The sequence below is a fragment of the Ambystoma mexicanum genome, chromosome 13 (genome assembly GCF_040938575.1).
Source record: "Ambystoma mexicanum isolate Mex_15411 chromosome 13, UKY_AmexF1_1, whole genome shotgun sequence".
NCBI classification, from domain to species: Eukaryota; Metazoa; Chordata; class Amphibia; order Caudata; family Ambystomatidae; genus Ambystoma; species Ambystoma mexicanum.
In genome coordinates this window covers 741,362,370-741,390,095 of record NC_090938.1, presented here as the reverse complement: position 1 = coordinate 741,390,095, position 27,726 = coordinate 741,362,370, and the positions used below count along the sequence as shown (strand labels likewise).

The 27,726-nt window shown below is 53.3% G+C and overlaps 1 protein-coding gene across 3 annotated transcripts in view; it reads left to right on the top strand.

Annotated features, from left to right (window-relative positions):
• The first annotated feature begins 21,599 nt into the window (after window positions 1-21,599).
• The window catches only part of LOC138521875 (E3 ubiquitin-protein ligase TRIM39-like), a 498,159-nt gene continuing 492,032 nt past the window's right edge, over window positions 21,600-27,726 (top strand). Inside the window, exons 1-2 of one of the 3 annotated variants that reach the window (XM_069635033.1) lie at window positions 21,685-22,160; window positions 27,399-27,494. In XM_069635033.1, coding sequence (XP_069491134.1) covers window positions 21,693-22,160; window positions 27,399-27,494 — 564 coding nt within the window. In that variant the 5' untranslated portion in view covers window positions 21,685-21,692. Of the gene's footprint in view, window positions 22,161-27,398; window positions 27,495-27,726 lie in introns of all 3 variants that reach the window. The other 2 variants (XR_011283148.1, XM_069635032.1) reach the window with 2 other exon arrangements.

Genomic DNA, 27,726 nt, shown 5'->3' with positions numbered 1-27,726 from the left:
GCAGCTGCATGGGAATACATCCTGCCTCTAGCATTGCTGCCTGGGTCGCAGCTGTATGGGAATACATCCTGCCTCTAGAATTGCTGCCTGGGTCACAGCTGCATTGAAATACATCCTGCCTCTAGTATTGCTACCTGGGTCGCAGCTGCATGGAAATACATCCCACCTCTAGCATTGCTGCCTGGGTCACAGCTCTATGGAAATACATCCCACCTCTAGCCTTGCTATCTGGGTCGCAGCTGCATGGAAATACATCCCGCCTCTAGCATTGCTGCTTGGGTCTCAGCTGCATGGGAATACATCCCGCCTCTGGCATTGCTGCCTGGGTCGCAGCAGCATGGAAATACAGCCTGCCTCTAGCATTGCTGCCTGGGTCGCAGCTGTATGGGAATACATCCTGCCTCTAGCATTGCTGCCTGGGTCTCAGCTGCATTGAAATACATCCTGCCTCTAGTATTGCTGCCTGGGTCGCAGCTGCATGGAAATACATCCCGCCTCTAGCATTGCTATCTGGGTCGCAGCTGCATGGAAATACATCCCGCCTCTAGCATTGCTGCCTGGGTCGCAGCAGCATGGGAATACATCCTGCCTCTAGCATTGCTGTATGGGTCACACTGCATGGGAATGAATCCTGCCCCTAGCATTGCTGCCTGGGTCGCAGCTGCATGGGAATACATCCCGTCTCTAGCATTGCTGCCCGGGTAGCAGCTGCATGGGAATACATCCTGCCTCTAGCATTGCTGTATGGGTCACACTGCATGGGAATGAATCCTGCCCCTAGCATTGCTGCCTGGGTCGCAGCTGCATGGGAATACATCCCGTCTCTAGCATTGCTGCCCGGGTAGCAGCTGCATGGGAATACATCCTGCCTCTAGTATTGCTGCCTGGGAGGCAGCTGCAGGAGAATACATCCTGCTCTAGCATTGCTGCCTGGGTTGAAGCTGCATGTGAATACATCCTGCCTCTAGCATTGCTGCCTGCATCTCAGCTGCATGGGAATACATCCTGCCTTTAGCATTGCTGCCTGGGTTGAAGCTGCATGGGAATACATCCTGCCTCTAGCATTGCTACCTGGGTCGCAGTTACAAGGGAATACATCCCGCCTCTAGCATTGCTGCCTGGGTCACAGCTGCATGGGAATACATCCCGCGGGAATACATCCCGCCTCTAGCATTGCTATCTGGGTCACAGCTGCATGGGAATACATCCTGCCTCTAGCATTGCTGCCTGGGTAACAGCTGCATGGGAATACATCGTGCCTCTAGCATTGTTGCCTGGGTCGCAGCTACATGGAAATACATCCTGCCTCTAGCATTGCTGCAAGGGTCGCAGCTGCATGGGAATACATCCTGCCTCTAGCATTGCTGCCCGGGTCGCAGCTGTATGGGAATACATCCTGCCTCTAGCATTGCTGCCTGGGTCTCAGCTGCATTGAAATACATCCTGCCTCTAGTATTGCTGCCTGGGTCGCAGCTGCATGGAAATACATCCCGCCTCTAGCATTGCTATCTGGGTCGCAGCTGCATGGAAATACATCCCGCCTCTAGCATTGCTAACTGGGTCGCAGCTGCATGGAAATACATCCTGCCTCTGGCATTGCTGCCCGGGTCGCAGCTGCATGGGAATACATCCCGTGGGAATACATCCTGCCTCTAGCATTGCTATCTGCGTCACAGCTGCATGGGAATACATCCTGCCTCTAGCATTGCTGCCTGGGTCGCAGCTGCATGGGAATACATCCTGCCTCTAGCATTGCTATCTGGGTCACAGCTGCATGGGAATACATCTTGCCTCTAGCATTGCTGCCTGGGTAACAGCTGCATGGGAATACATCCTGCCTCTAGCATTGCTGCCTGGGTCGCATCTGCATGGAAATACATCCTGCCTCTAGCATTGCTGCCTGGGTCGCAGCTGCATGGAAATACATCCTGCCTCTAGCATCGCTGTCTGGGTCACAGCTACATGGGAATACATCCTGCCTCTAGCATCGCAGCCTGGGTCGCAGCTGCATGGGAATACATCCTGCCTCTAGCATCGCTGCCTGGGTTGCAGCTGCATTGAAATATATCCTGCCTCTAGTATTGCTGCCTGGGTCGCAGCTGTATGGGAATACATCCTGCATCTAGCATTGCTGCATGGGTCGCAGCTGCATGGGAATAAATCCTGCCCCTAGCATTGCTACCTGGGTCCCAGCTGCATGGTAATACATCCTGCCTCTAGTATTGCTGCCTGGGAGGCAGCTGCATGGGAATACATCCTGCCTCTATCATTGCTGTCTGGGTTGAAGCTGCATGGGAATACATCCTGCCCCTAGCATTGCTGCCTGGATCGCAGCTGCAAGGGAATACATCCTGCCTTTAGCATTGCTGCCTGGGTTGAAGCTGCATGGGAATGCATCCTGCCTCTAGCATTGCTACCTGGGTCGCAGCTGCATGGGAATACATCCCGTGGGAATACATCCTGCCTCCTGCATTGCTATCTGGGTCACAGCTGCATGGGAATACATCCTGCCTCTAGCATTGCTGCCTGGGTCACAGCTGCATGGGAACACATCCTGCCTCTAGCATTGCTGCCTGGGTCGCAGCTGCATGGAAATACATCCTGCCTCTAGCATTGCTGCCTGGGTCACAGCTGCATGGAAATACATCCTGCCTCTAGCATCGCTGCCTGGGTCACAGCTGCATTGGAATACATCCTGCCTCTAGCATCGCTGCCTGGGTCGCAGCTGCATGGGAATACATCCTGCCTCTAGCATCGCTGCCTGGGTTGCAGCTACATGGGAATACATCCTGCCTATGGCATCGCTGCCTGGGTTGCAGCAGCATGGGAATACATCCTGCCTCTAGCATTGCTGCCTGGGTCGCAGCTTTATGGGAATACATCCTGCCTCTAGCATTGTTGCCTGGGTCGCAGCTGCATTGAAATACATCCTGCCTCTAGTATTGCTGCCTGGGTCGCAGCTGTATGGAAATACATCCCGTCTCTAGCATTGCTGCCCGGGTAGCAGCTGCATGGGAATACATCCTGCCTCTAGCATTGCTGCATGGGTCACACTGCATGGGAATGAAACCTGCCCCTAGCATTGCTGCCTGGGTCGCAGCTGCATGGGAATACATCCTGCCTCTAGTATTGCTGCCTGGGAGGCAGCTGCAGGGGAATACATCCTGCTCTAGCATTGCTGCATGGGTTGAAGCTGCATGTGAATACATCCTGCCTCTAGCATTGCTGCCTGCATCTCAGCTGCATGGGAATACATCCTGCCTTTAGCATTGCTGCCTGGGTTGAAGCTGCATGGGAATACATCCTGCCTCTAGCATTGCTACCTGGGTCGCAGCTACATGGGAATACATCCCGACTCTAGCATTGCTGCCTGGGTCACAGCTGCATGGGAATACATCCCGCCTCTAGCATCGCTGCTTGGGTCGCAACTGCATGGAAATACATCCAGCCTGCCTCTAGCATTGCTGCCTGGGTCGCAGCTGCATTACAATACATCCTGTCTCTAGCATTGCTGCCTGGGTCGCAGCTGCATTGAAATACATCCTGCCTCTAGTATTGCTGCTTGGGTAGCAGCTGCATGGGAATACATCCTGCCTCTAGCATTGCTGCCTGGATCACAGCTGCATGGAAATACATCCTGCCTCTAGCATTGCTGCCTGGGTCGCAGCTGCATGGGAATACATCCTGCCTCTAGCATTGCTGCCCGGGTCGCAGCTGTATGGGAATACATCCTGCCTCTAGCATTGCTGCCTGGGTCCCAGCTGCATTGAAATACATCCTGCCTCTAGTATTGCTGCCTGGGTCGCAGCTGCATGGAAATACATCCAGCCTCTAGCATTGCTGCCTGGGTCTCAGCTCTATGGAAATACATCCCGCCTCTAGCATTGCTATCTGGGTCGCAGCTGCATGGAAATACATCCCGCCTCTAGCATTGCTGCCTGGGTCACAGCTGCATGGGAATACATCCCGCCTCTGGCATTGCTGCCTGGGTCGCAGCTGCATGGAAATACATCCTGCCTCTGGCATTGCTGCCCGGGTCGCAGCTGCATGGGAATACATCCCGCGGGAATACATCCCGCCTCTAGCATTGCTATCTGGGTCACAGCTGCATGGGAATACATCCTGCCTCTAGCATTGCTGCCTGGGTAACAGCTGCATGGGAATACATCCTGCCTCTAGCATTGTTGCCTGGGTCGCAGCTACATGGAAATACATCCTGCCTCTAGCATTGCTGCCTGGGTCGCAGCTGTATGGGAATACATCCTGCCTCTAGCATTGCTGCCCGGGTCGCAGCTATATGGGAATACATCCTGCCTCTAGCATTGCTGCCTGGGTCTCAGCTGCATTGAAATACATCCTGCCTCTAGTATTGCTGCCTGGGTCGCAGCTGCATGGAAATACATCCCGCCTCTAGCATTGCTATCTGGGTCGCAGCTGCATGGAAATACATCCCGCCTCTAGCATTGCTGCCTGGGTCGCAGCTGCATGGGAATACATCCCGCCTCTGGCATTGCTGCCTGGGTCGCAGCTGCATGGAAATACATCCTGCCTCTGGCATTGCTGCCCAGGTCGCAGCTGCATGGGAATACATCCCGTGGGAATACATCCTGCCTCTAGCAATGCTATCTGGGTCACAGCTGCATGGGAATACATCCTGCCTCTAGCATTGCTGCCTGGGTAACAGCTGCATGGGAATACATCCTGCCTCTAGCATTGCTGCCTGGGTCGCCTCTGCATGGAAATACATCCTGCCTCTAGCATTGCTGCCTGGGTCGCAGCTGCATGGAAATACATCCTGCCTCTAGCATCGCTGTCTGGGTCACAGCTACATGGGAATACATCCTGCCTCTAGCATCGCAGCCTGGGTCGCAGCTGTATGGGAATACATCCTGCCTCTAGCATCGCTGCCTGGGTCGCAGCTGCATTGAAATACATCCTGCCTCTAGTATTGCTGCCTGGGTCGCAGCTGTATTGGAATGCATCCTGCATCTAGCATTGCTGCATGGGTCGCAGCTGAATGGGAATAAATCCTGCCCCTAGCATTGCTACCTGGGTCGCAGCTGCATGGGAATACATCCTGCCTCTAGTATTGCTGCCTGGGAGGCACCTGCATGGGAATACATCCTGCCTCTATCATTGCTGCCTGGGTTGAAGCTGCATGGGAATACATCCTGCCCCTAGCATTGCTGCCTGGATCGCAGCTGCAAGGGAATACATCCTGCCTTTAGCATTGCTGCCTGGGTTGAAGCTGCATGGGAATACATCCTGCCTCTAGAATTGCTACCTGGGTCGCAGCTGCATGGGAATACATCCCGCCTTTAGCATTTCTGCCTGGGTCACAGCTGCATGGGAATACATCCCGTCTCTAGCATCGCTGCCTGGGTCACAGCTGCATGGAAATGTCTCCTGCCTCTAGCATTGTTGGCTTGGTCGCAGCTGTATGGAAATACATCCAGCCTGTGTTATGCACCAGCCATGGAAGTTATGGTATCGGTGGAGATACACCTAGCATGGATGCCTTTAATATCTAGTTAACGGTCTAGCCTTCTACCAAGATGGCGTCCGGAACGTATATACGCATCACGCACAGTAACAACGGTGCGTTGTATCATCGTTGATCTCTAACTTTGTTCATTGCCCCTTGCTCGTTGTTATTCTGTTTCGCAGAAAGACCTTACCCCCTCCTTCTTGCCTTGGTCTTTTTCTACCCTTCTGCTTTCACTCGCGGTGTATTCCTCTCAGCTGTATACTCAGCAGCGGTTTATACTGGTAAGTTCACGGGAGTTTCTTTTCTCTTTCTCTTCGGTTTTCTGTCCCTATACTTGTATTTAACTATCTTTTTATTCTGCCTATCTATTACCTATTTTGTATATATCTTCTTGTTCTGCTTCTTTCTCACCTTTCCGAGACTCTGTCTACTTCCAGTCCCTTCGCCGCTGCACCCTCTCTCCCGCTGCACCCTCTCTCCGCTGCAATCATACTTCTGTGCCGAAGCTCCTGTTACCGCAGTTTCCCACGGAGCCGCTGGTCCTACGCATCTCCTGCCTTCTGCGGTGCCTTCTGGATCGCAGTACTCTCCGAACGTTGCCTGTTTCCTACGGTGCCTTCTGGATCGCAGTACTCTCCGAACGTTGCCTGATTTCCTGCGGTGCCTGCTGGAACTTGTAGTTTCTACAAACTACAGATCGGTTCTTGTCCTTGATTTGTGTAAAAGACTTCAGAATATTTACAACCTCTAAAGATCCTTTGTTCATCATAGCGGAAGTCACAATTGGTGGATCAGATACTCCTTTCCGACAGTAGAGAAGATCTGCTACACAGGGTTTTTTGCCTATCAGCTTTTTCCCTGGAGTTTTGGGACTGGCTCCTGGGAGATCACCGGATTTGGTTCCCATCCGGTCAAGGTGGCCTCCGAGGAGCCACGTCCTTATTTACGTCAAAAGAAGACCAAGAAGAAGACGGTATCAAAGAAGTATCGAAGAAGACAGGATTGGTCGTCTTCTACGGGCTCCCCTGGAGATTCAGGTGAGCAGGAGTTGGGCATAGAGAAAGGGGAAGTTGTTAGTTTTGACAGCCTGCCTCTAGCATTGCTGCCTGGGTCGCAGCTGTATGGGAATACATCCTGCCTCTAGCATTGCTGCCTGGGTCGCAGCTGCATTGAAATACATCCTGCCTCTAGTATTGCTGCCTGGGTCGCAGCTGCATGGGAATACATCCTGCCTCTAGCATTGCTGCCTGGGTCGCAGCTGTATGGGAATACATCCTGCCTCTAGAATTGCTGCCTGGGTCACAGCTGCATTGAAATACATCCTGCCTCTAGTATTGCTACCTGGGTCGCAGCTGCATGGAAATACATCCCACCTCTAGCATTGCTGCCTGGGTCACAGCTCTAAGGAAATACATCCCACCTCTAGCCTTGCTATCTGGGTCGCAGCTGCATGGAAATACATCCCGCCTCTAGCATTGCTGCTTGGGTCTCAGCTGCATGGGAATACAGCCTGCCTCTAGCATTGCTGCCTGGGTCGCAGCAGCATGGAAATACAGCCTGCCTCTAGCATTGCTGCCTGGGTCGCAGCTGTATGGGAATACATCCTGCCTCTAGCATTGCTGCCTGGGTCTCAGCTGCATTGAAATACATCCTGCCTCTAGTATTGCTGCCTGGGTCGCAGCTGCATGGAAATACATCCCGCCTCTAGCATTGCTATCTGGGTCGCAGCTGCATGGAAATACATCCCGCCTCTAGCATTGCTGCCTGGGTCGCAGCAGCATGGGAATACATCCTGCCTCTAGCATTGCTGCCTGGGTCGCAGCTTTATGGGAATACATCCTGCCTCTAGCATTGTTGCCTGGGTCGCAGCTGCATTGAAATACATCCTGCCTATAGTATTGCTGCCTGGGTCGCAGCTGTATGGAAATACATCCCGTCTCTAGCATTGCTGCCCGGGTAGCAGCTGCATGGGAATACATCCTGCCTCTAGCATTGCTGTATGGGTCACACTGCATGGGAATGAATCCTGCCCCTAGCATTGCTGCCTGGGTCGCAGCTGCATGGGAATACATCCCGTCTCTAGCATTGCTGCCCGGGTAGCAGCTGCATGGGAATACATCCTGCCTCTAGTATTGCTGCCTGGGAGGCAGCTGCAGGGGAATACATCCTGCTCTAGCATTGCTGCCTGGGTTGAAGCTGCATGTGAATACATCCTGCCTCTAGCATTGCTGCCTGCATCTCAGCTGCATCGGAATACATCCTGCCTTTAGCATTGCTGCCTGGGTTGAAGCTGCATGGGAATACATCCTGCCTCTAGCATTGCTACCTGGGTCGCAGTTACAAGGGAATACATCCCGCCTCTAGCATTGCTGCCTGGGTCACAGCTGCATGGGAATACATCCCGCGGGAATACATCCCGCCTCTAGCATTGCTATCTGGGTCACAGCTGCATGGGAATACATCCTGCCTCTAGCATTGCTGCCTGGGTAACAGCTGCATGGGAATACATCCTGCCTCTAGCATTGTTGCCTGGGTCGCAGCTACATGGAAATACATCCTGCCTCTAGCATTGCTGCAAGGGTCGCAGCTGCATGGGAATACATCCTGCCTCTAGCATTGCTGCCCGGGTCGCAGCTGTATGGGAATACATCCTGCCTCTAGCATTGCTGCCTGGGTCTCAGCTGCATTGAAATACATCCTGCCTCTAGTATTGCTGCCTGGGTCGCAGCTGCATGGAAATACATCCCGCCTCTAGCATTGCTATCTGGGTCGCAGCTGCATGGAAATACATCCCGCCTCTAGCATTGCTGCCTGCGTCGCAGCTGCATGGAAATACATCCTGCCTCTGGCATTGCTGCCCGGGTCGCAGCTGCATGGGAATACATCCCGTGGGAATACATCCTGCCTCTAGCATTGCTATCTGCGTCACAGCTGCATGGGAATACATCCTGCCTCTAGCATTGCTGCCTGGGTCGCAGCTGCATGGGAATACATCCTGCCTCTAGCATTGCTATCTGGGTCACAGCTGCATGGGAATACATCCTGCCTCTAGCATTGCTGCCTGGGTAACAGCTGCATGGGAATACATCCTGCCTCTAGCATTGCTGCCTGGGCCGCATCTGCATGGAAATAAATCCTGCCTCTAGCATTGCTGCCTGGGTCGCAGCTGCATGGAAATACATCCTGCCTCTAGCATCGCTGCCTGGGTCACAGCTACATGGGAATACATCCTGCCTCTAGCATCGCAGCCTGGGTCGCAGCTGCATGGGAATACATCCTGCCTCTAGCATCGCTGCCTGGGTTGCAGCTGCATTGAAATATATCCTGCCTCTAGTATTGCTGCCTGGGTCGCAGCTGTATGGGAATACATCCTGCATCTAGCATTGCTGCATGGGTCGCAGCTGCATGGAAATAAATCCTGCCCCTAGCATTGCTACCTGGGTCGCAGCTGCATGGTAATACATCCTGCCTCTAGTATTGCTGCCTGGGAGGCAGCTGCATGGGAATACATCCTGCCTCTATCATTGCTGTCTGGGTTGAAGCTGCATGGGAATACATCCTGCCCCTAGCATTGCTGCCTGGATCGCAGCTGCAAGGGAATACATCCTGCCTTTAGCATTGCTGCCTGGGTTGAAGCTGCATGGGAATGCATCCTGCCTCTAGCATTGCTACCTGGGTCGCAGCTGCATGGGAATACATCCCGTGGGAATACATCCTGCCTCCTGCATTGCTATCTGGGTCACAGCTGCATGGGAATACATCCTGCCTCTAGCATTGCTGCCTGGGTCACAGCTGCATGGGAACACATCCTGCCTCTAGCATTGCTGCCTGGGTCGCAGCTGCATGGAAATACATCCTGCCTCTAGCATTGCTGCCTGGGTCACAGCTGCATGGAAATACATCCTGCCTCTAGCATCGCTGCCTGGGTCACAGCTGCATTGGAATACATCCTGCCTCTAGCATCCCTGCCTGGGTCGCAGCTGCATGGGAATACATCCTGCCTCTAGCATCGCTGCCTGGGTTGCAGCTACATGGGAATACATCCTGCCTATAGCATCGCTGCCTGGGTCGCAGCAGCATGGGAATACATCCTGCCTCTAGCATTGCTGCCTGGGTCGCAGCTTTATGGGAATACATCCTGCCTCTAGCATTGTTGCCTGGGTCGCAGCTGCATTGAAATACATCCTGCCTCTAGTATTGCTGCCTGGGTCGCAGCTGTATGGAAATACATCCCGTCTCTAGCATTGCTGCCCAGGTAGCAGCTGCATGGGAATACATCCTGCCTCTAGCATTGCTGCATGGGTCACACTGCATGGGAATGAATCCTGCCCCTAGCATTGCTGCCTGGGTCGCAGCTGCATGGGAATACATCCTGCCTCTAGTATTGCTGCCTGGGAGGCAGCTGCAGGGGAATACATCCTGCTCTAGCATTGCTGCATGGGTTGAAGCTGCATGTGAATACATCCTGCCTCTAGCATTGCTGCCTGCATCTCAGCTGCATGGGAATACATCCTGCCTTTAGCATTGCTGCCTGGGTTGAAGCTGCATGGGAATACATCCTGCCTCTAGCATTGCTACCTGGGTCGCAGCTACATGGGAATACATCCCGCCTCTAGCATTGCTGCCTGGGTCACAGCTGCATGGGAATACATCCCGCCTCTAGCATCGCTGCCTGGGTCGCAACTGCATGGAAATACATCCAGCCTGCCTCTAGCATTGCTGCCTGGGTCGCAGCTGCATTACAATACATCCTGCCTCTAGCATTGCTGCCTGGGTCGCAGCTGCATTGAAATACATCCTGCCTCTAGTATTGCTGCTTGGGTAGCAGCTGCATGGGAATACATCCTGCCTCTAGCATTGCTGCCTGGATCACAGCTGCATGGAAATACATCCTGCCTCTAGCATTGCTGCCTGGGTCGCAGCTGCATGGGAATACATCCTGCCTCTAGCATTGCTGCCCGGTTCGCAGCTGTATGGGAATACATCCTGCCTCTAGCATTGCTGCCTGGGTCCCAGCTGCATTGAAATACATCCTGCCTCTAGTATTGCTGCCTGGGTCGCAGCTGCATGGAAATACATCCAGCCTCTAGCATTGCTCCCTGGGTCTCAGCTCTACGGAAATACATCCCGCCTCTAGCATTGCTATCTGGGTCGCAGCTGCATGGAAATACATCGCGCCTCTAGCAATGCTGCCTGGGTCACAGCTGCATGGGAATACATCCCGCCTCTGGCATTGCTGCCTGGGTCGCAGCTGCATGGAAATACATCCTGCCTCTGGCATTGCTGCCCGGGTCGCAGCTGCATGGGAATACATCCCGCGGGAATAAATCCCGCCTCTAGCATTGCTATCTGGGTCACAGCTGCATGGGAATACATCCTGCCTCTAGCATTGCTGCCTGGGTAACAGCTGCATGGGAATACATCCTGCCTCTAGCATTGTTGCCTGGGTCGCAGCTACATGGAAATACATCCTGCCTCTAGCATTGCTGCCTGGGTCGCAGCTGTATGGGAATGCATCCTGCCTCTAGCATTGCTGCCCGGGTCGCAGCTATATGGGAATACATCCTGCCTCTAGCATTGCTGCCTGGGTCTCAGCTGCATTGAAATACATCCTGCCTCTAGTATTGCTGCCTGGGTCGCAGCTGCATGGAAATACATCCCGCCTCTAGCATTGCTATCTGGGTCGCAGCTGCATGGAAATACATCCCGCCTCTAGCATTGCTGCCTGGGTCGCAGCTGCATGGGAATACATCCCGCCTCTGGCATTGCTGCCTGGGTCGCAGCTGCATGGAAATACATCCTGCCTCTGGCATTTCTGCCCAGGTCGCAGCTGCACGGGAATACATCCCGTGGGAATACATCCTGCCTCTAGCATTGCTATCTGGGTCACAGCTGCATGGGAATACATCCTGCCTCTAGCATTGCTGCCTGGGTAACAGCTGCATGGGAATACATCCTGCCTCTAGCATTGCTGCCTGGGTCGCCTCTGCATGGAAATACATCCTGCCTCTAGCATTGCTGCCTGGGTCGCAGCTGCATGGAAATACATCCTGCCTCTAGCATCGCTGCCTGGGTCACAGCTACATGGGAATACATCCTGCCTCTAGCATCGCAGCCTGGGTCGCAGCTGCATGGGAATACATCCTGCCTCTAGCATCGTTGCCTGGGTCGCAGCTGCATTGAAATACATCCTGCCTCTAGTATTGCTGCCTGGGTCGCAGCTGTATGGGAATGCATCCTGCATCTAGCATTGCTGCATGGGTCGCAGCTGAATGGGAATAAATCCTGCCCCTAGCATTGCTACCTGGGTCGCAGCTGCATGGGAATACATCCTGCCTCTAGTATTGCTGCCTGGGAGGCAGCTGCATGGGAATACATCCTGCCTCTATCATTGCTGCCTGGGTTGAAGCTGCATGGGAATACATCCTGCCCCTAGCATTGCTGCCTGGATTGCAGCTGCAAGGGAATACATCCTGCCTTTAGCATTGCTGCCTGGGTTGAAGCTGCATGGGAATACATCCTGCCTCTAGAATTGCTACCTGGGTCGCAGCTGCATGGGAATACATCCCGCCTCTAGCATTTCTGCCTGGGTCACAGCTGCATGGGAATACATCCCGTCTCTAGCATCGCTGCCTGGGTCACAGCTGCATGGAAATGTCTCCTGCCTCTAGCATTGTTGGCTTGATCGCAGCTGTATGGAAATACATCCAGCCTGTGTTATGCACCAGCCATGGAAGTTATGGTATCGGTGGAGATACACCTAGCATGGATGCCTTTAATATCTAGTTAACGGTCTAGCCTTCTACCAAGATGGCGTCCGGAACGTATATACGCATCACGCACAGTAACAACGGTGCGTTGTATCATCGTTGATCTCTAACTTTGTTCATTGCCCCTTGCTCGTTGTTATTCTGTTTCGCAGAAAGACCTTACCCCCTCCTTCTTGCCTTGGTCTTTTTCTACCCTTCTGCTTTCACTCGCGGTGTATTCCTCTCAGGTGTATACTCAGCAGCGGTTTATACTGGTAAGTTCACGGGAGTTTCTTTTCTCTTTCTCTTCGGTTTTCTGTCCCTATACTTGTATTTAACTATCTTTTTATTCTGCCTATCTATTACCTATTTTGTATATATCTTCTTGTTCTGCTTCTTTCTCACCTTTCCGAGACTCTGTCTACTTCCAGTCCCTCTTCCGCTGCACCCTCTCTCCCGCTGCACCCTCTCTCCGCTTCAATCATACTTCTGTGCCGAAGCTCCTGTACCGCAGTTTCCCACGGAGCCGCTGGTCCTACGCATCTCCTGCCTTCTGCGGTGCCTTCTGGATCGCAGTACTCTCCGAACGTTGCCTGTTTCCTACGGTGCCTTCTGGATCGCAGTACTCTCCGAACGTTGCCTGATTTCCTGCGGTGCCTGCTGGAACTTGTAGTTTCTACAAACTACAGATCGGTTCTTGTCCTTGATTTGTGTAAAAGACTTCAGAATATTTACAACCTCTAAAGATCCTTTGTTCATCATAGCGGAAGTCACAATTGGTGGATCAGATACTCCTTTCCGACAGTAGAGAAGATCTGCTACACAGGGTTTTTTGCCTATCGGCTTTTTCCCTGGAGTTTTGGGACTGGCTCCTGGGAGATCACCGGATTTGGTTCCCATCCGGTCAAGGTGGCCTCCGAGGAGCCACGTCCTTATTTACGTCAAAAGAAGACCAAGAAGAAGACGGTATCAAAGAAGTATCGAAGAAGACAGGATTGGTCGTCTTCTACGGGCTCCCCTGGAGATTCAGGTGAGGAGGAGTTGGGCATAGAGAAAGGGGAAGTTGTTAGTTTTGACAGCCTGCCTCTAGCATTGCTGCCTGGGTCGCAGCTGTATGGGAATACATCCTGCCTCTAGCATTGCTGCCTGGGTCGCAGCTGCATTGAAATACATCCTGCCTCTAGTATTGCTGCCTGGGTCGCAGCTGCATGGGAATACATCCTGCCTCTAGCATTGCTGCCTGGGTCGCAGCTGTATGGGAATACATCCTGCCTCTAGAATTGCTGCCTGGGTCACAGCTGCATTGAAATACATCCTGCCTCTAGTATTGCTACCTGGGTCGCAGCTGCATGGAAATACATCCCACCTCTAGCATTGCTGCCTGGGTCACAGCTCTATGGAAATACATCCCACCTCTAGCCTTGCTATCTGGGTCGCAGCTGCATGGAAATACATCCCGCCTCTAGCATTGCTGCTTGGGTCTCAGCTGCATGGGAATACATCCCGCCTCTGGCATTGCTGCCTGGGTCGCAGCAGCATGGAAATACAGCCTGCCTCTAGCATTGCTGCCTGGGTCGCAGCTGCATTGAAATACATCCTGCCTCTAGCATTGCTGCCTGGGTCTCAGCTGCATGGGAATACATCCCGCCTCTGGCATTGCTGCCTGGGTCGCAGCAGCATGGAAATACATCCTGCCTCTAGCATTGCTGCCCGGGTCGCCACTGCATGGGAATACATCCCGCGGGAATACATCCCGCCTCTAGCATTGCTATCTGGGTCACAGATGCATGGGAATACATCCTGCCTCTAGCATTGCTGCCTGGGTCGCAGCTGCATGGAAATACATCCCGCCTCTAGCATTGCTGCCTGGGTCTCAGCTGCATGGGAATACATCCCGCCTCTGGCATTGCTGCCTGGGTCGCAGCAGCATGGAAATACATCCTGCCTTTAGCATTGCTGCCCGGGTCGCCACTGCATGGGAATACATCCAGCGTGAATACATCCTGCCTCTAGCATTGCTATCTGGGTCACAGCTGCATGGGAATACATCCTGCCTCTAGCATTGCTGCCTGGGTCGCAGCTGCATGGAAATACATCCTGCCTCTAGCATCGCTGCCTGGGTCGCAGCTGCATGGGAATACATCCCGCCTCTAGCACTGCTGCCTGGGTCGCAGCTGCATGGAAGTACATCCCGCCTATGGCAGTGCTGCCTGGGTCGCAGCTGCATGGGAATACACCCTGCCTCTAGCATCGCTGCCTGGGTCGCAGCTGCATGGGAATACATCCTGCCTCTAGTATTGCTGCCTGGGTCGCAGCTGCATGGGAATACATCCTGCCTCTAGCATCAGTGGCTGGGTTGCAGCAGCATGGGAATACATCCTGCCTCTAGCATCGCTGCCTGGGTCGCAGAAGCATGGGAATACATCCTGCCTCTATCACTGCTGCCTGGGATGCAGCTGCCTGGGAATACATCCTGCCTCTAGCATTGCTGCCTGCGACGCAGCTGCTTGGGAATAAATCCTGCCTCTAGCACTGCTGCCTGGGTCGCAGCTGCATGGGAATACATCACGCCTCTAGCATTGTTGCCTGGGTCGCAGCTGCATGGGAATACATCCCGCCTCTAGCATAGCTGCCTGGGTCGCAGCTGCATGGGAATACATCCCGCCTCTGGCATTGCTGCCTGGGTCACAGCTGCATGGGAATACATCCTGCCTCTAGCATTGCTGCCTGGGTCGCAGCAGCATGGAAATACATCCTGCCTCTAGCATTGCTGCCTCGGTCGCAGCTGCATTGAAATACATCCTGCCTCTAGTATTGCTGCCCGGTTCGCAGCTGCATGGGAATACATCCCGCGGGAATACATCCCGCCTCTAGCATTGCTATCTGGGTCACAGCTGCATGGGAATACATCCTGCCTCTAGCATTGCTTCCTGGGTCGCAGCTGCATGGAAATATATCCTGCCTCTAGCATCGCTGCCTGGGTCGCAGCTGCATGGGAATACATCCCACCCTCTAGCACTGCTGCCTGGGTCGCAGCTGCATGGAAGTACAACCCGCCTATGGCAGTGCTGCCTGGGTCGCAGCTGCATGGGAATACACCCTGCCTCTAGCATCGCTGCCTGGGTCGCAGCTGCATGGGAATACATCCTGCCTCTAGTATTGCTGCCTGGGTCGCAGCTGCATGGGAATACATCCTGCTTCTAGCATCGCTGCCTGGGTTGCAGCAGCATGGGAATACATACTGCCTCTAGCATCGCTGCCTGGGTCGCAGAAGCATGGGAATACATCCTGCCTCTATCACTGCTGCATGGGATGCAGCTGGCTGGGAATACATCCTGCCTCTAGCATTGCTGCCCGGGACACAGCTGCTTGGGAATAAATCCTGCCTCTAGCACTGCTGCCCGGGTCGCAGCTGTATGGGAATACATCCCGCCTCTAGCATAGCTGCCTGGGTGGCAGCTGCATGGGAATACATCCCGCCTCTGGCATTGCTGCCTGGGTCACAGCTGCATGGGAATACATCCTGCCTCTAGCATAGCTGCCTGGGTCGCAGCTGCATGGAAATACATCCTGCCTCTAGCATTGCTCCCTGGGTCGCAGCTGCATGGGAATAAATCCCGCCTCTGGCATTGCTGCCTGGGTCGCAGTTGCATGGGAATACATCCCGCCTCTGGCATTGCTGCCTGGGTCACAGCTGCATGGGAATACATCCTGCCTCTAGCATAGCTGCCTGGGTCGCAGCTGCATGGAAATAAATCCTGCCTCTAGCATTGCTCCCTGGGTCGCAGCTGCATGGAAATACATCTTGCCTCTAGCATTGCTCCCTGGGTCGCAGCTGCATGGGAATAAATCCCGCCTATAGCATCGCTGCCTGGGTCGCAGCTGCATGGGAATACATCCTGCCTCTAGCATTGCTGCCTGAGAATGCATCCTGCCTCTAGCATTGCTGCCTGGGTCACAGCTGCATGCGAATACATCCCCCCTCTAGCATCGCGGCCTGGGTCGCAGCTGCATGGGAATTAATCCCGCCTATAGCATCGCTGCCTGGGTCGCAGCTGCATGGGAATACATCCTGCCTCTGGCATTGCTGCCTGGGTCACAGCTGCATGGGAATACATCCTGCCTCTAGCATTGCTGCCTGGGTCACAGCTGCATCCTGCCTCTAGCATTGCTGCATGGGTTGCAGCTGCATCCTGCCTCTCTCTAGCATTGCTGCCTGGGTCGCAGCTGCATGGGAATGCATCCTGCCTCTAGCATCGCTGCCTGGGTCGCTTATTTGATTACCTGGGGACTGGTTTCTCGGTCTCTAAATTATGAAACCAGAACATCTTCTGTGCCGGGTTTCGGAAGTGGAATCAGGAAAAACTGTGGCAGACCCACAATTTGTGACCACACACCATTTGCACAATAAAGTGGCACAAAATAAAGAAGCTAAACATGAGGCAAATGTGTTTCAAGGTGCTATCCGGTGTTACATAACTCTGGACAGTGCTCCGAAGCAGCTCTACAACTCATGGCGCTTGAAAACACACCAACAAAAAGAAGACACAGGAAAATACCAATATGGAAAAATGTGCTTGATAGCGGGAGGGGGCTCTTCTACAGCATTTTCCAAGGTTTCTTTTTGTTCCAAATCCACACCAGTCCCTGCTATACTGAGGACACGCCCACCCAGCTTGATGGGCGTGTCCCACAGCCAGTAAAGACCTCACACTCCTCCAGGGTGTATAAGGAAGGAGAAGGACTGACACGCCCACTTCGTGGGCTCTGATGAGAAACGAAACTTAACTTCACTTTTTTTGCAGCTGAGCAGGAACATGGCCGCAGCAGCCCCGTTCCAGAGCCTGAAGGAGGAGGCCACCTGCTCCATATGCCTGGAATACTTCACAGAGCCGGTGTCGCAGAAGCATGGGAATACATCCTGCCTCTATCACTGCTGCCTGGGATGCAGCTGCCTGGGAATACAAACTGCCTCTAGCATTGCTGCCCGGGACGCAGCTGCTTGGGAATAAATCCTGCCTCTAGCACTGCTGCCTGGGTCGCAGCTGCATGGGAATACATCCTGCCTCTAGCATTGCTGTCTGGGTCGCAGCTGCATGGGAATACATCCCGCCTCTAGCATAGCTGCCTGGGTCGCAGCTGCATGGGAATACATCCCGCCTCTGGCATTGCTGCCTGGGTCACAGCTGCATGGGAATACATCCTGCCTCTAGCATTGCTATCTGGGTCACAGCAGCATGGAAATACATCCTGCCTCTAGCATTGCTTTCTCAGTCGCAGCTGCATTGAAATACATCCTGCCTCTAGTATTGCTGCCCGGGTCGCAGCTGCATGGGAATACATCCTGCGGGAATACATCCCGCCTCTAGCATTGCTATCTGGGTCACAGCTGCATGGGAATACATCCTGCCTCTAGCATTGCTGCCTGGGTCGCAGCTGCATGGAAATACATCCTGCCTCTAGCATCGCTGCCTGGGATGCAGCTGGATGGGAATACATCCCGCCTCTAGCAATGCTGCCCGGGACGCAGCTGCTTGGGAATAAATCCTGCCTCTAGCACTGCTGCCTGGGTCGCAGCTGCATGGGAATACATCCCGCCTCTAGCATAGCTGCCTGGGTCGCAGCTGCATGGGAATACATCCCGCCTCTTGCATTGCTGCCTGGGTCACAGCTGCATGGGAATACATCCTGCCTCTAGCATTGCTACCTGGGTCGCAGCTGCATGGGAATACATCCCGCGGGAATACATCCCGCCTCTAGCTTTGCTATCTGGGTCACAGCTGCATGGGAATACATCCTGCCTCTAGCATTGCTGTCTGGGTCGCAGCTGCATGGAAATACATCCTGCCTCTAGCATCGCTGCCTGGGTCGCAGCTGCATGGGAATACATCCCGCCTCTAGCACTGCTGCCTGGGTCGCAGCTGCATGGAAGTACAACCCGCCTATGGCAGTGTTGCCTGGGTCGCAGCTGCATGGGAATACACCCTGCCTCTAGCATCGCTGCCTGGTTCGCAGCTGCATGGGAATACATCCTGCCTCTAGTATTGCTGCCTGGGTCGCAGCTGCATGGGAATACATCCTGCCTCTAGCATCGCTGCCTGGGTTGCAGCAGCATGGGAATACATCCTGCCTCTAGCATCGCTGCCTGGGTCGCAGAAGCATGGGAATACATCCTGCCTCTATCACTGCTGCCTGGGAGGCAGCTGCCTGGGAATACATCCTGCCTCTAGCATTGCTGCCCGGGATGCAGCTGCTTGGGAATAAATCCTGCCTCTAGCACTGCTGCCCGGGTCGCAGCTGCATGGGAATACATCCTGCCTCTATCACTGCTGCCTGGGATGCAGCTGCCTGGGAATACATCCTGCCTCTAGCATTGCTGCCCGGGACGCAGCTGCTTGGGAATAAATCCTGCCTCTAGCACTGCTGCCCGGGTCGCAGCTGCATGGGAATACATCCCGCCTCTAGCATAGCTGCCTGGGTCGCAGCTGCATGCAAATACATCCCGCCTCTGGCATTGCTACCTGGGTCACAGCTGCATGGGAATACATCCTGCCTCTAGCATAGCTGCCTGGGTCGTAGCTGCATGGAAATACATCCTGCCTCTAGCATTGCTCCCTGGGTCGCAGCTGCATGGGAATAAATCCTACCTATAGCATCGCTGCCTGGGTCACAGCTGCATGGGAATACATCCCGCCTCTGGCATTGCTGCCTGGGTCACAGCTGCATGGGAATACATCCTGCCTCTAGCATAGCTGCCTGGGTGGCAGCTGCATGGAAATACATCCTGCCTCTAGCATTGCTCCCTGGGTCGCAGCTGCATGGAAATACATCCTGCCTCTAGCATTGCTCCCTGGGTCGCAGCTGCATGGGAATAAATCCCGCCTATAGCATCGCTGCCTGGGTCGCAGCTGCATGGGAATACATCCTGCCTCTAGCATTGCTGCCTGGGAATGCATCCTGCCTCTAGCATTGCTGCCTGGGTCACAGCTGTATGGGAATACATCCCCCCTCTAGCATCGCTGCCTGGGTCGCAGCTGCATGGGAATACATCCTGCCTCTAGCATTGCTGCCTGGGTCACAGCTGCATCCTGCCTCTAGCATTGCTGCATGGGTCGCAGCTGCATCCTGCCTCTCTCTAGCATTGCTGCCTGGGTCGCAGCTGTATGGGAATACATCCTGCCTCTAGCATCGCTGCCTGGGTCGCAGCTGCATGGAAATACATCCTGCCTCTGGCATTGCTGCCTGGGTCACAACAGCATGTGAATACATCCTGCCTCTAGCATAGCTGCCTGGGTCGCACCTGCATGGGAATACATCCCGCCTCTGGCATTGCTGCCTGGGTCACAGCTGCATGGAAATACATCCTGCCTCTAGCATAACTGCCTGGGTCGCAGCTGCACGGAAATACATCCTGCCTCTGGCATTGCTGCCTGGGTCACAGCTGCATCCTGCATCTAGCATTGCTGCATGGGTCGCAGCTGCATCCTGCCTCTCTCTAGCATTGCTGCCTGGGTCGCAGCTGCACGGAAATACATCCTGCCTCTGGCATTGCTGCCTGGGTCACAGCTGCATCCTGCCTCTCTCTAGCATTGCTGCCTGGGTCGCAGCTGTATGGGAATACATCCTGCCTCTAGCATCGCTGCCTGGGTCGCAGCTGCATGGAAATACATCCTGCCTCTGGCATTGCTGCCTGGGTCACAACCGCATGTGAATACATCCTGCCTCTAGCATAGCTGCCTGGGTCGCACCTGCATGGGAATACATCCCGCCTCTAGCATTGCTGCCTGGGTCACAGCTGCATGGAAATACATCCTGCCTCTAGCATAACTGCCTGGGTCGCAGCTGCACGGAAATACATCCTGCCTCTGGCATTGCTGCCTGGGTCACAGCTGCATCCTGCCTCTAGCATTGCTGCATGGGTCGCAGCTGCATCCTGCCTCTCTCTAGCATTGCTGCCTGGGTCGCAGCTGCACGGAAATACATCCTGCCTCTGACATTGCTGCCTGGGTCACAGCTGCATCCTGCCTCTCTCTAGCACTGCTACCTGGGTCGCAGCTGCACGGAAATACATCCTGCCTCTGGCATTGCTGCCTGGGTCACAGCTGCATCCTGCCTCTAGCATTGCTGCATGGGTCGCAGCTGCATCCTGCCTCTCTCTAGCATTGCTGCCTGGGTCGCAGCTGTATGGGAATACATCCTGCCTCTAGCATCGCTGCCTGGGTCACAGCTGCATGGAAATACATCCTGCCTCTGGCATTGCTGCCTGGGTCACAACAGCATGTGAATACATCCTGCCTCTAGCATAGCTGCCTGGGTCGCACCTGCATGGGAATACATCCCGCCTCTGGCATTGCTGCCTGGGTCACCGCTGCATGGAAATACATCCTGCCTCTAGCATAGCTGCCTGGGTCGCAGCTGCACGGAAATACATCCTGCCTCTGGCATTGCTGCCTGGGTCACAGCTGCATCCTGCCTCTAGCATTGCTGCATGGGTCGCAGCTGCATCCTGCCTCTCTCTAGCATTGCTGCCTGGGTCGCAGCTGTATGGGAATACATCCTGCCTCTAGCATCGCTGCCTGGGTCACAGCTGCATGGAAATACATCCTGCCTCTGGCATTGCTGCCTGGGTCACAACAGCATGTGAATACATCCTGCCTCTAGCATAGCTGCCTGGGTCGCACCTGCATGGGAATACATCCCGCCTCTGGCATTGCTGCCTGGGTCACCGCTGCATGGAAATACATCCTGCCTCTAGCATAGCTGCCTGGGTCGCAGCTGCATGGGAATACATCCCGCCTCTAGCACTGCTACCTGGGTCGCAGCTGCATGGGAATACATCTGCCTCTGGCATCGCTGCCTGGGTCGCAGCTGCATGGGAATACATCTGCCTCTGGCATCGCTGCCTGGGTCGCAGCTGCATGGGAATACATCCTGCCTCTAGCATCGCTGCCTGGGTCGCTTATTGGATTACCTGGGGACTGGTTTCTCGGTCTCTAAATTATGAAACCAGAACATCTTCTGTGCTGGGTTTCGGAAGTGGAATCAGGAAAAACTGTGTCAGACCCACAATTTGTGACCACACACCATTTGTACAATAAAGTGGCACAAAATAAAGAAGCTAACATGAGGCAAATGCGTTTCAAGGTGCTATCCGGTGTTACATAACTCTGGACAGTGCTCCGAAGCAGCTCTACAACTCATGGCGCTTGAAAACACACCAACAAAAAGAAGACATAGGAAAATACCAATATGGAAAAATGTGCTTGATAGGGGGAGAGGGGCTCTTCTAAAGTATTTTCCAAGGTATCTTTGTTCCAAGTCCACACCAGTGCCTGCTCTAAAGAGGACACGCCCATCCACCTTGATAGGCATGTCGCACAGGCAGTAAAGACTTCACGCTCTTCCGCGGTGTATAAGGAAGGAGAAGGACTGACACGCCCCCTTCAGGGGCTCTGATGAGAAACGAAACCAAAAGTAACGTGTTTCGTGTTTTGCAGCTGAGCAGGAACATGGCCACAGCCGCCCAGCTCCAGAGCCTGAAGGAGGAGGCCACCTGCTCCATATGCCTGGAATACTTCACAGAGCCGGTGTCTGTGCAGTGCGGACATGCCTTCTGCCTGTCCTGCATCACTCAGTGCTGGGAGGGACTGGAGGCAAACTTCCCCTGCCCTCAGTGCAGGGAAACCTCACAGAGCAAAACCCTCCGACCCATCAGGCTAGTGGCGAACGTGGTGGAAATAGCCAAACAGCTTCCCGCCCCCAGCAACACCCCCCAGGAGGAGAATATGTGCAGAGAACATGAAGAGAAACTGAAACTCTTCTGCGAGGATGACCAGAGACCCATCTGTGTGGTGTGCAGCATGTCACGTGATCATAAGCCTCACACAGTGCTCCCCATTTCCGAGGCTGCACAGGAGTACAAGGTATGTGTGCTGTAGCCTGTAGGCCAGGGACATGGGTGGGTTCTCTGCACAGTGCTCCTCATTCCAGCGCCTGTCCAGGAGTACAAGGTGTATGTGTGTTATAGGGACATGGGTGTGTTCTAATGCAGTGCTCCCCATTCCAAAGGCTGCCCAGGAGTACCAGGTATGTGGGCTATAGGGACATGGAGGGGGATGGGTTCTTACACAGTCCTCCCCCTTCCAGCGGCTGTGCAGGATTACACAGTATGTGTGCTGTATGTAGATCGAGGAGATTAGTGGGGGCCAGCGTCCCGGGGAAGACGGAAGATGGGTAACGTTGTGGGTATGATGGCACTCATTATAGCCCACAGTGGAGCCCACAGTAAAGGAGGAGGTCCAGCACGTGCAGCTGCACAGTGAAGAGAACCACACACCTGAGTGTGTGCCAGGTATCTCTGCAGCATAGAGATCACACAGTGTGTCCTATAAAGAAGGGCCGAAGAGCACACTGTGTGTGACATGACTGGTGGCAAAAGGCACCCTCCCGGCACCTTTATAAGGGTGCCCAGGAGCACAAGTAGAGTATGTAAAGGGGCAGGAATCAAAGAGTCTGTCCAAAGTACCACGGTGTGCATTAGACGGGTCTGTGACCTTAGGGTGCACGCTGTTTGTCCAATTTAGGAGGCAGCCTAAGGGCACACCATGCATATTATGTGAAGGGTCTGAGCTCGCAAAGGTCACAGTGTCGTCTATAGTAAGATGCCCAAGACCACACAATGTTCATATAGCAAGCTTGGGACCAAAGGGGTGCCACAGAATAAGGCTGACCAAATGTACACATTGGTAGCATCCGCACTACCATAGAAGAAAACAGAGGTCGACAAACAATGCAGCAACCCAGGCTGAGAGCGTGCTGGGAGAGCGTGCTGGGAGCGTGCTGGGAGCGTGCCGCAGACGAGAGTGACATCATCATTTGGAATGGGGAACGCTGTTCGCATTTCAACAGCTACGAGCCCCTGCTGCCGGACTCACTGTCTCCCTCCTCCATATATATATATATATAATAAATATACTTAATATATATTAAAGTTATTTACCCGCTGCCCTTTGTACTATTCATTTCCTTACCGGCGGTCACTTCAAAATTGCATATGTGACCAGACAGGAACCACATGTCCCACGATGCCCCCGCATCCAGAGAGTACACATGCCATGGATAGAACCTAACGTGCTGGGTGGAGACTGCCCAAGAGTACACGTGATGAATGTTGCATGTCTTGGGATCCTAAAGCTCATGGTGAGTGGGGGCTGCCCAAGAGTACATGGGGTGTATGTGGCAAGTCTTGGGAGTATATATCTCATACCGAGTAAAGGCTGCCACAGAGTACAGAGGGTGTAAGTGGCATGTCTTGGGACCCTAAATCTCCTACTGGGTTTGAGGCTGCCCAACAGTACAATGGTGTGTGTGTGGCATGTTTGGGACCTTGAATCTTATACTGTGTGGAGGCTGCCACAGAGTACAGGGTGTGTGTGTGGTATGTCTTGGTCAGTAATACACTGCACGGCTGCTGCTATTCCCCATTATGGAATCCCACAGGACATGCAGTAATTCTGCATGGACAGTTGCTGCCGCTTTACATGCTAGTATTAACTCCATGTCAAAGCAGCAGATTTTAGGTGTGGGTTCACTTCTAATGAGGCCCTTCTTTTAAGGAAATACATAAATGGAGGTTGTTCCCCCAATTAACCCCTAAAATCTCCCTTCTTTTGACTCCAGCCCCTCTTCTGACTCCAGTCCTCTTGCTCAACTGCAGCCCCCCACTTCATCCAATGGCGAGCTCTCTGCAGATGGGCAATGGTTGGACCCAGCCCTGGCGCAGCCCCATCCCATGCGAGGCTGGTGCTACTCGACTTCAGCCCCCCACCCCCTGCCCCACTTCACCCAATGTTAAGGTTTCTGCTTAACCTTCACTCTCTGATCATTGCAATGCACGTAACCTGGCATGTGCCCAGCATGTGACCTCACACATGACCTCACGTGTGCCATGTGTGGATATCCCAAGCTTCTCTGTGGATGCTCCTGCTGAGGGTGCAATATCCAGGACCATAAGTCTCCCGCTGTAGGAGGGTCTGCTGAGGAGAACCAGGTGTGTTTGTGGCAGGTCAAGGATCTCGGATCTGGTTACATATGTGTCGTGGGTGGTGTCACCATTCATATTTAATGGGGGAAAGGGTATGAGGATTGATGACCTTAGGACCTCTATGAACAGAGTGTCTTCCAAGATGGATGAGCTATGGATTGTAAACCAGTCTATTGGAGCAGCTAGAAGACTGGCGGAGCATTCGCTATAGACTGTACATTAGCCTATGGAGAGGAGCTAGGAGTCTAAGGGAGCATTCTCTATAGAATGTACATTAGCCTATGGGAGCAGCTAGAAGACTGAGGGAGCAGTCCCTATAGACTCTACATTAGCCTAGGGGAGCAGCAAGGAGTCTGAGGGAGTATTCTCTGTAGGCTGTACATTAGCCTATGGGAGCAGCTAGGAGTCTGAGAGAGCATTCTCTATAGACTGTACATTAGCCTATGGGAGCAGCCAGGAGTCTGTGGGAGCATTCTTTATAGACTGTACATTAGCAAATGGGAGAAGCTAGGAGTCTGTGGGAGCATTCTTTAGAGACTCCATTAGCCTATGGGAGCAGCAAGGAGTCTGAGGGCGCATACCCTCAACACTGTCTGTTAGCTGTGGAAGCACCTAGGAGTCCGAGGGAGCATTCTTTATAGACTGCATTAGCCTATGGGAGCACCTAGGAGTCCGAGGGAGCATTCTTTATAGACTGCATTAGCCTATGGGAGCAGCAAGGAGTCTGAGGGTGCATACCCTCTAGACTGTCTGTTAGCCTGTGGAAGCACCTAGGAGTCCGAGGGAGCATTCTTTATAGACTGCATTAGCCTATGGGGGCAGTTATGAGTCTGTGGGAGCATTCTTTAGAGACTCCATTAGCCTATGGGAGCAGCAAGGAGTCTGAGGGTGCATACCCTCTAGACTGTCTGTTAGCCTGTGGAAGCACCTAGGAGTCCGAGGGAGCATTCTTTATAGACTGCATTAGCCTATGGGAGCAGCTAGGAGTCTGAGGGAGCATTCTTTATAGACCAGTGGTCTTCAAACCTTTTTGGCCTGGGCCCCCCCTGAGCAAAATTTGGGCAGGCCGGGCCCCCCCAAAAATGCCAAATGGGCAGTATGTACAAATGGCTATGAACTATTGCGCGCCGTCACTGCACCCTATTCCCAGTATAGTTCCTGTGCTCCCCCACCTGCTTCCATCACAGTCGCTGGTCTCCCTCATCCCACTCCTACCCAGTTCCTGGGCTCTCCCCACCCCACCCCAGACCCTGGGCTCTCCCCACCCTGCTCCCACCACTATCCCAGTGCTCCTGCCCTTCCTGCTCCCACCACAGTCCCTGGGCTCCCCCCACCCCGTTCCCAACACAGTCCGAGGGCCAGTGGGAGCTGGTACATTTTTTAAGTGGAGGATCATAAATATTCCCCATGAAAATGCCATAGCGACCGAGCGTAGCGAGGGAGCCCGAACCAATCAAGGGGGGTTCGGGGGGTTTCCCTACCGTGAATTATTTTTAAATAATGGGTTAAAATGTTGCACTTTAGAGCATACTTTAAAAAAAAGCCAAACAGTTTGCAATTGGCGATGGGGGGCCAAGGGGGGAAAGCATGATATTTTTGACTGGACATCTATGATAGATATCCAGTAAACAATATCCCTTTCTTATCCCCTGGGCTCCACAGCACCTCAGAAGGAGAGCTGATTTTGCCAGCTGGGTAGGGGATTGTGCAAAAAAGGCATTTTTAAAATGCCTTTGTTGTACAACCCTCGTTCCCCCCCACTACCCCCCACTCGCCAAAATCAGCTCAACGGACCAAAACAAACGCACACACATACACGCACACACAAATACAAGCACATTCACACAACAATCACTCTATCATTCATACAAGCACCCATCACCATACACTCAATCATAACACAAGCATACACGCATCCATACAAATATTTAAATAAAAAATAAATGAACATAAACGTACCTTCTGCAGGGGCCTGCACGTGGGTGCTGAAATGCCCTGCTCCAGTTTGCTCTGTCCGTATGTGTGAGGTGGTGCAGGAGCTCCTCCACATACAGACATGCTGTGCCCTAGCCAGTATTTCCAATGAGCTATGCAAGGCTGGCGAAGCAAAACGCCTCCAGCCTTGCATGGCTCAGTGAGCATGTATGGCTGGGGAACTGAACTGTCAAAGGGATACAGTTCAGCCAGCCCAGGAGGACTCCCTCAGCTGTAAAAAGCAGCCGAGGGAGTGCTCAGTGTTTCACTGGGCTTGCTCCTCGGCTCCTCCATAATGGGTGGGGGGGCCACTGGGTGGACGCCCCTTCGCCCATTATGGATGAGCCGCCAGGTTCGTACTGGCCTATAGGGCAATGCCCGTACCAAAAATGCAAAATGCTAGTGTAAGCCAGTCAAAACGGCCCTTTTTTTGGCCAATGTGGGCCAGCTTGATGAGTTACTTCTGTATGCAGCTGGTAATTTTGACCATTGTTGCTGAATGAAAATTCTTTAAATATCACAATTTGCTTAACAAAAAACACCCCCTTGGGTACTATTCAAACAGTCTGTGACTAAAGGAATGAATATCCATTTGCAACTGCAGGCTGCTTTTTCATTGGTGCCTGAGACAGTTTTATTGTCCAGTCCGACCATGTGAGCCGCCCCTGCCCATTTCCTCCAATCTCAAAAAAAAAAAAAATATTTTTTTTTTAGTTGTTTTTTTACATTTCATGCTGGGCTCTTGCCGCCCCCTCGCCCCCGCCACCCCTCTGGGATGGGGCCGCGCCCCACAGTTTGAAGACCTCTGTTATAGACTATACATTAACCTGTGGGAGAAGCAAGCTAGGAGTCTGAGGGAGAATTCTTTATAGTCTGTCCATTAGCCTATGGGAGCAGTTGGGAGCCTGAGGGAGCATTCTTTATAGACTGTCCATTAGCCTATGGGAGCAGCAGGGACTCTGAGGGAGCATACATTGTAGACTGTAAGTGTGCTTAAGAGAAAATACAGGGGGCTTTCTTCATAGACTATATACAGGTGTAGGGAAAGAGCGAGGCTGTCCTGGGACCCTTCTGTCTTGTTGTCTGTGTAGATTATTTATTTACAGGAAATCTTTTGACTAACAAACTGGTTTTATTCTTGTAGGATAAACTTTACAGCCACATGGAGCATCTGAAACAAGAGCTGAAGGACCTGCAGGAGTGGGTCGAGGAAGAAAGCAGGAAAGCATCCGAGCTTGAGGTGAGAGCAATGGCTTCATATATGTGTAGAGCGGCTCAGGGCAGAGAGGCTCAAGGGAGCCTTCGAGAGTCCATGGAGCAGTGCTGGGTGGGTGAGATTGCGAGACATCCCCTGAGAGTACAGGGAGCAGTGTTGGATGGGTGAGATAGGAGACATCCCCTGAGAGTATTGAATTGAATTGATTGTTTATTTATATAGCGCCTATACACAATGTGTTTCAAAGCGCTTCAAG